At 35.3% G+C, this 8,155-nt stretch overlaps 1 protein-coding gene across 3 annotated transcripts; it reads right to left on the reverse strand.

The window, feature by feature from the left end:
- On the reverse strand, positions 358-6,688 carry LOC107632036 (FKBP12-interacting protein of 37 kDa; the record flags this gene model as incomplete). Of its 3 annotated transcripts, none has more annotated exon segments than XM_021122654.1 (12): positions 358-711; positions 1,237-1,292; positions 2,467-2,536; positions 2,781-2,942; positions 3,456-3,553; positions 4,153-4,200; positions 4,956-5,037; positions 5,136-5,200; positions 5,318-5,405; positions 6,204-6,240; positions 6,333-6,400; positions 6,578-6,688. In XM_021122654.1, coding segments are annotated over 12 exon segments (1,014 nt in total), but the record flags the coding sequence as incomplete, so codon positions are not given.

Here is an 8,155-nt window from a genome sequence, read left to right on the forward strand (position 1 = left end):
AACGGGTTACTTCTCCTGTTCCGTCTCACAACCATTCCCACCCCACGTGTCGATCTTTCATATTGCCACGCAAAGTCAGCATACTATGCTGAAAACGTTCATAAGCACGGTAGAATTTTCCGTTTTAAGATTATCATTTTTTTCACTTCAGAGCATTTATGTGTGTATTCATGCGTTATAATCTACCCCAACAGTATAAAATAATTTTGTTGTGTCGTAAAAATAGAGCTGTTACTTAAAATGAAACGCTAAATCAAACACTTATGCAAAATGTAAGTATAATAAAATTAAAATTATAACTTTATTTAGATAAGTATGCCTGTGCTTATGCAGGAGTACCGACTAACGCTCAGCAGATCAGAATTGCAAGTACGATAACACCGCAAAATAATGACAGAATCAACGAGGATTCTAACGCTACATGTTGCAGCACCAAAATCACTTTTGCATTGCAAAATCATGAATTCAATTCGATATACAACTATGAGTGAACTGGATTCTTGAGGAGCAACCGTTCCCAACAAAAACTTTCCGTATTAAGCTAACGTGGCACATTATTCAGCATTTTCCATAGGCACTGCATTAATGGCATCTCTCTTTAGATGCGGCTTCTGTTGTCCCTTCATCCATGAAGCCTTTCTCTTGCAATTCATCTTTCAGCCGTTGGATCTCTTGATCCTTGTCTTCTAATTTCTCTTGCAACATCAAAACCTGCAGTAAAACCCACTAAGCTATGCGTACTCAAGGATTTTCTTTGGTACAATGTACTCAATATTTAGGTTAAGCTCTTAAGCATCTTATATATAACTCCACAAAAGTTCAGCACAAGGAAATTTCAAATCATCATATATTTCTGGGCTTTTATCCAAATATATGGGGAAGAGGAGATTCTCCCATTATGAACCAACACAAAACAATAAAGTCTTATCTGATTAGGTGAAATCAGTTACATGAATCAAATAACCTAATTGAATTCCACCATGGACCGTTCTAGATCTTTCTTGACCAGCAACATAGTACGTCCATATAAATGTATATTATATTATTTGTTCCCTATTAGTATTCATCTCTATCATAGAGATTTAAGTATAAGCGGACTAAACAAAAATGGTTTATTCCGTCAGAAACTCTGAAGCAAATAGTGTATAATGCAGAGGAGAATATGCAGTGCATTGATATTTTAAAATAATATTAAAGTATGACATTAAAGTATGTGAGTAGGGATAAGCAAAAAACCATTTCATTGGATCTTTCAACATCGTTTGTCAGTCCGTCCATATGTGTCTGCAGTCCTGTAGTCAAGTTTAGAGGTTAAGATTACATAAATTGCTAAGAGTAAATTACCATTTCTACCGATGAAAGTTTAGAACGCTGACAAATTTAACCATGAATAAATAAAATTATCATTTCTACCCAAGAAAGAAGAATTTTTGTTAACAAAACTACACGAACTCTAAAAACCTATTTGAAATTTCCAAAATACTCTCTAATATAACCTAACTTCTTTTTACTCCACACGATCACTCCTCCAATTCCAAACCTTACCTCCACCCAAATCTCTTTTTTACACCACGTCACCTCTCGTCCACTTCGCCACCTCCGCCACCTCCGCCGCCTCCTCCCCCGACGGTCCCCCTCTACGAGTGCCCCATCCGCCACGTCGCCGCCGAAGCCTCCAAGAACCTCGACCGCGTTCTCTCCCTCGTCCGCAAGTGCAAGCACCACTCCATCCTCCGCCGTGTCGTCACCATCGTCTCCGCCGCAGACTTCCGCAAGGTCCTCTCCTACCTCGAAGCCTCCATCGATGACATGCGCTGGCTCCTCTGCATCCTTGACGCTGATGGCTCTACCGTGGATGTAGGTGGCGGTGGCGGCATTGTCCTCTCGCTCCCTCCGATCGCCAACAACGACTCATTCTGTCTTGGGTATGGTATTTCATTGCTAGTGTTCAAATGGGTCAATTGAACGATAGGGCAGAAGCTGCTAATAAACTTGCTTCGCTTGCAGATGATAATGATAGGAACAAGAAGATCATTGTTGAGGAAGGTGAAGCTCTTGAAATAGAGTGGTGGTGGTGGAGTTTGGAATTAGGAGAGTGGTGGTGTGGAGTAAAACGAGAAGTTAGAGTTAGGTTATATTAGAGGGTATTTTAGGAATTTCAAATGATTTTTTAGGATTTGAGTAGTTTTGTTAACAAAAGTTCATCTTTCATGCGTAGAAATGGTAATTTTGTTTATTTGTGGGTAAATCTGTCAATATTCTAAACTTTTATAGATAGAAATGGTAGTTTACTTAATTGCTAATGCATGGAGATAATATAGTAGATTAATATTAGCATAACTTTTGATTCCAATAAACTCCACTTTTATAGGCAAACCTGTTTAGGATTCATCCTAAAAAGGGTCAAAGAAGATTAAAATGGCAGAGCATACAATTTTTTATTTTTGAAATCATCCAGCTGCTAACCTTCGAATTGACTTCTCAGTTCGGCATTCTGGTATTTCTGCAATGATAGTTTCATTGCTAACTCTTGTATCTGCAAATCAAGAACAACAAAACATTGAGGGGGGAGATGCCAACATCACCATCGACACAGCAATAACCATGCCGAATAAATTATGTACAATAATAAATGCATGAGTAATATTACCTCTAGTAAATAATAGATTATTATGTCATCAGCTCAATGACAACTATATCAGAAACACTGGTAAAGAATCTCATGTATGCAACAAAAAAAAATGGGGGTTGGGTTTTTTTTTTTTTTTGGGGGGGATCACCTTTGCGTCAGTCGCTTGGTTCCCAATCTCCTCATTTTCCTCCTGCAAAGTCTTGCATTTAGCCATAAGCATCTTTCCCATCTTGCTCTGGGGAGTGAAATTGATTGCGGCAATGTTATCTTGCAACTCTTTCATTTTTTTATCCTTCTCCTCGACTAAATTCTAAGATCAAATGAGAACCCATGTAAGAAACAACCATAGAAGTAATCACCATTCACCAATGTAAAAACTGACTAAATAGTGGATCCTATTGTCATGGATGGTGTACAATCCGGAGTGTCAATCTAGGACCACCTAAGAAGTTCTCCATACTTAAACTGTGAAGCTTGCATGAAGCCTACCCTTTTCCACTTTCTCTTTAATCTTGACTCCTTTTTCATTTTGCTACCTCCAAAATACTGAAATCTCTTTAGATAAGTTCCCCCAGTGAAGAAGGGACTAAAACTACCACTACATAAGACACAGTACATTACTCCTCTCTCATAATGGATAACTAGTTGTTTCTTCACCATATCTCTAAGGTGATACTCTCCCGGAAAGAACTAACAAGACAGCTTGCTCTAGCATTTTCCAAGTACGACTCTAGCATGAGCCATAATATCCATCCTGGATTCTATATCTCTGAAAATAACAAACTTGACGCAATAGAATTCATAACCAAGTTGAATAACAAACCTTCAAACGAGTAAACTCTTCATGGACAGCTGGATCTAGTAACAGCCTCCTTGCCTGAAAGTTCAAATCATGCAAACAACGACTACCTTTGGGCAAAACTAAAAGTCAAAATGGAAGGCAATAAGATGCAGCCAAAATTATTTGAAAGCAGCATATCATGAATAGCTCAATAAATAAATAAATAAATAAAAATAAATAAACAGGCAGAAAGTATTGAAAATTGAGTTGCATAAGTATAATAAACCCACTTTTATCAGATCCAATGCAAGTACATTACTCCTCATTTGTTTATAATTATTATTCAAGTTCCAGTAACTGTGTAATCGGGTAATGATCCAGAAGGATCTATGCCTAGATCCAGTACCAGATTACCAGGGCTGCTATAATTCTATAAAACTTTTTAGTAGAAAGAGGCATACTAGCACATAGTTATTTATCTGGAGTGCAACCTTCTTGTCAGCTTATATACAAGATCTAGTGAACAATATATACATGCCATAAAGTGTAAACATCCTGGGTATATCACTGTTTAAAGGAGAATAATGAACAGAACAACAAAAATAGTACATAAAACCACTACAAGCAGGGTAACTCGGAATTAAAACATTGCAGCTTTTCCTATGTACCATGAAAGACTTTAGACACAACCATACTGATGAAAGCACACTAGCAAAAATTATATTATATAAAACAATACCTGCATCGTTGCTGGCTTGAGTTGAGCTTTCAGATCCCGCACAGCAGACTGGAAAAGTTCAGACAGGCATATACGTTTTAGTGGGGAAAAAAGTTTTCTAAAAGTAGATAAAGTCTTAATACATAACCCTATATCTTTAAAGTGCATGTAGCTTTAAACTTTCTGATGAAAATTTGTAACAAGCAATAGGATCAGTTCAAGCTCTTATTGCAATTCAACACTTCATACACCTACACAATACATGATAATTTCTGGCCTCTTATCCTTTAAGGACATTCTACTTTCTCATCAAAAGCACAATACTTAAATATTACAACCAGTTCATCCCAACCCTTTTGCTGTTACTTCATGCTAGTTGCTAAATAGAGAGTATATCCATTATCCGGTTCTATGGTCAGAATAAATAACATTTCTAGGGTATAATGACTTCTCCATACAGCTAACTATTATTAACCAATTAGGCAATTGAAGAGCTCATTTAAATAAATAAATAAATAAGAAAGAAAGAAAGAAAGAAAAAAGCACCACTCCCCAATCTAAAGTTCCAAATTCCAATGAAATTTTTCTCAAAGGAAGTGGGTATCTCCTTCCTTTCCATCTCCTTCTTTTCCAAACAGCCACTTATCAATAAAAAGAATGAAAACAGACCCCTAACTTATAAAGGATAAGTCAATCAATGTTGAGCAGTGTAGACATGATATTTAACTGCCAATCAAGACCGTATGAAAGTCATCATCATCTAAGATTTTACAAGTTAAAAACTTCTGTTAAAGAGCATCGGAACCCTATTTTAAGTATATTACCTACCTTCAACTCTGCTATTTCTTGTTCTCGTTTTGCAAAAGTAACAAAGAATGCACCTTCCTTTTTTTTTGCTTTTTCAAGCTAACAATCAATGAAACAGTGAAAGGAATCAATGAACCCTGATCAGTGGATAAAGAATAATTTTTAAGGGGAAAAATATGAAAGATTCAATTCCAAACCTGCTCTTTTAAAGACTCCTCGGAAGATTTCAGGGCTTGAAGATAGTTAATCGCCAATTTGGGTGCTTGAATGAAGAAAGATAACAGAAGAGATCAGGGATATATTTGAACCAAAGAAGTAATAGAACTAGATCTAGAATAACATACAAAGGTCACCTGCAAAACACCAGGTATAAACTAACCTGGAGTGGTCCCAGAAGGTATGAAGGGTTCATTCTGAAAAGCTGTGCGCCACTTATGAATTTCAGATTTTGCAGCCTCAAGTTCATTCTGAAATATGGAATGATCTGATCAAGTTTCTAAGAAAAGGAAAAGGTACAATTCAAACTAAGATATGACAATTGAAAATAAAAATAATAGTGAAAAAAACACAATTTCAACAAATTATGGCCAGGGCTCTCTGGTAGTCTGCTATGGGAATTTACTCAACCCTAACAGGGGACTCAAACATTAGACACCATATCCCACAACCATCAAATGATCAAAATAATAAACGTGAACCTTTTCACCATGAAGCGTGAAGCACTGAAACCTAGGTAATCCTAAATGCCTAATTTTTAGTATGCCTGTCCTACTCATACCGACTATGTACCCAGTGCCAATTTCTGCTAGGTACATGTGAATAATTGTTGGTCAAACATTACAACAAGCATATGTACCCAAAGGCCTAAATCTAAGTTAGTACTTACAAATCATAAAATTTGACAAGTACACTATTTGGTTTACTTATAAATGAAATAAAACACTACTTCGTTTCTTCAAATCTTATTCCTCTTGAGGTATTGCTTTCTTTCCTAATACTTTGATAAAAACTTGAAGTTACAACATCATAAAAATTGCATATAATAATATGCTTCAATTACTTTATTGCTTACTGTTTTACATTTTATATAATATACACACACATACATACCCTATCTCGTGCAAAATGACCATAATATGTAACCATATCTATGCTACATTTTCCTGAAGCATTAATGAATCCAACATTATTACAAACTACAAACCACTTCGATCAAGAAGAGAATATCAACTTTGAGTAATTGAATTCATAAAAGTAAGACGTACTTGGCATGTGAGTAGGGTATCCTTACAGTTTTGAAGACTGCCAGAAAAAAAGAGTCACGGAAAGAAGTTTAGGCTCAAATTATATCCTCAGAGAAACCTGAACACAGTACAACTAACATTTCGTTATACCTCTCACGAAGAGACAATATCATTCCAGTGGTTACACCAGAAGCAGCTTCTTCAGCCTTTGATTTTGCCTGAACCAATAACAAACAGAACAGAGTACAATTTTAGAAAACGAATTCCCAACCTTCAACGAGTCATGTACAATTCACGAACGTATTCCATTTTCCACATAGAACATTCTAATTAGAGAACATGTAACGCAGAATCACATAGAATAAACTAAACTATAGTGGATTATATTTGATTACCTTCTTGGGTGCGAAAGGATCATTATCGTAATATTCGTCGTCATAATCAGGAGAGGGCCTCTTCTCCGCAGAACGCGTTCCGGAAAATCCGCCTTCAAAATCGAAGTCTTGCTGCGCTTGAGAAAATTGAAGTGAGGGCTAAGACTCATAGATAGAGTGCGGGAAGAATAAATAAAATTTGAAAAGAAAGAGAGGAGAAGATCAGAACTCAGAAGAAGCCAAAGCTGAAGCTGGAGTACTTCCAAGTTCTAACTGTTACCAGAGTGCGAACCAAACAGGCACACACACTAACTATACAGTTACGGAGTTACCAAATGAGTGGCAAATTTTAAAGGCAAATTCTCTGGTGTGGATATACACAAACATCCATACCTATGGATTCTGATGTGTATGGAGAAGGGAGTGACGCGTGGAACAAATACTCTACATAATAGCCCGCATTTCGAAAAGTCTGGCAGCACGGCAGAAGAAATCAGGTGTTGTCGGAGGTTTACATTAAGATCAATGTGTGGTTAATGTGAGTTTAGTGATTAACTGATTATGATTTGAGAATAATTTTTGGTAAATGGGCTGAAGTTATTTGGGCTCATTTAGAGCTGTTTATTTTTTGTTAACATAAGTTTTATTGTTAACATAATATATTAATAATATTATTTATTGTTAACATAATATCATTAATATTATTAGTAACATCAAATATTTTTTTATTAATATCTTAAATTTTAATTATTTTTTATATTTTTTACTAATCATATAATATATGTTAAATAAAAAATTACATATTTTTGTACCGTGTTAATTATTATTTCTTTTTTTAGAAGAATAAAATAACTGTCACCGATTCAAAAATAAAAAATATTATTATAATATAAATTAGTAAAACATTTTAGTCCTTATGATAAAGGAGATTGTATCTTCTTATAATACTGTGTCAGTGTGTCATTTCCTTCTCGTTTATTTTGTAATGGCTTATGTCTTTCTTTGTTTGAATATTAAATAAAAATTTTATAATTGTCTTTATGTGAATATATTTTTTTGACTCTTGAATGATGAATTGTATGGTTAGATTTTGATATATATAAAAGTATAATTTTTGTTTAAAGTGTGGCTAAATAAATAAACTACACTTTTAACCAAAGTACCTTTATGAGAAGATATATTTGCCATTTTCATTGTAGTATCACCTCTTTGCTTTGGGTCAATAGTTCATACAATATGGTTTTTTTTCTTTCGTCCAATTAGTATGTAACACAAAGAATGAACAGCCCTAAATGAGCCCAAATAACTTCAGCCCATTTACCAAAAATCATTCTCAAATCATAATTACCAAACTCACATTAACCACACGTTGATCACACATTGATCTTAACGTAAACCTCCAACAACACCTGATCTCTCCTGTTTGAGTCACTGTGCTGTCAGGCTTTTCGGAATGCAAGTCCTCATGTAGAGCAGAACTGTAGAAGCATTTGTTCCACGTGTCACTCCCTTCTCCATACACATCAGAATCCATAGGTATGGATATTTGTGTATGTCTATACTAGAGAATTTGCCAATTTTAAAACCCGACATTTTAGT

This window comes from Arachis ipaensis, chromosome B01 (assembly GCF_000816755.2).
Source record: "Arachis ipaensis cultivar K30076 chromosome B01, Araip1.1, whole genome shotgun sequence".
NCBI lineage: Eukaryota > Viridiplantae > Streptophyta > Magnoliopsida > Fabales > Fabaceae > Arachis > Arachis ipaensis.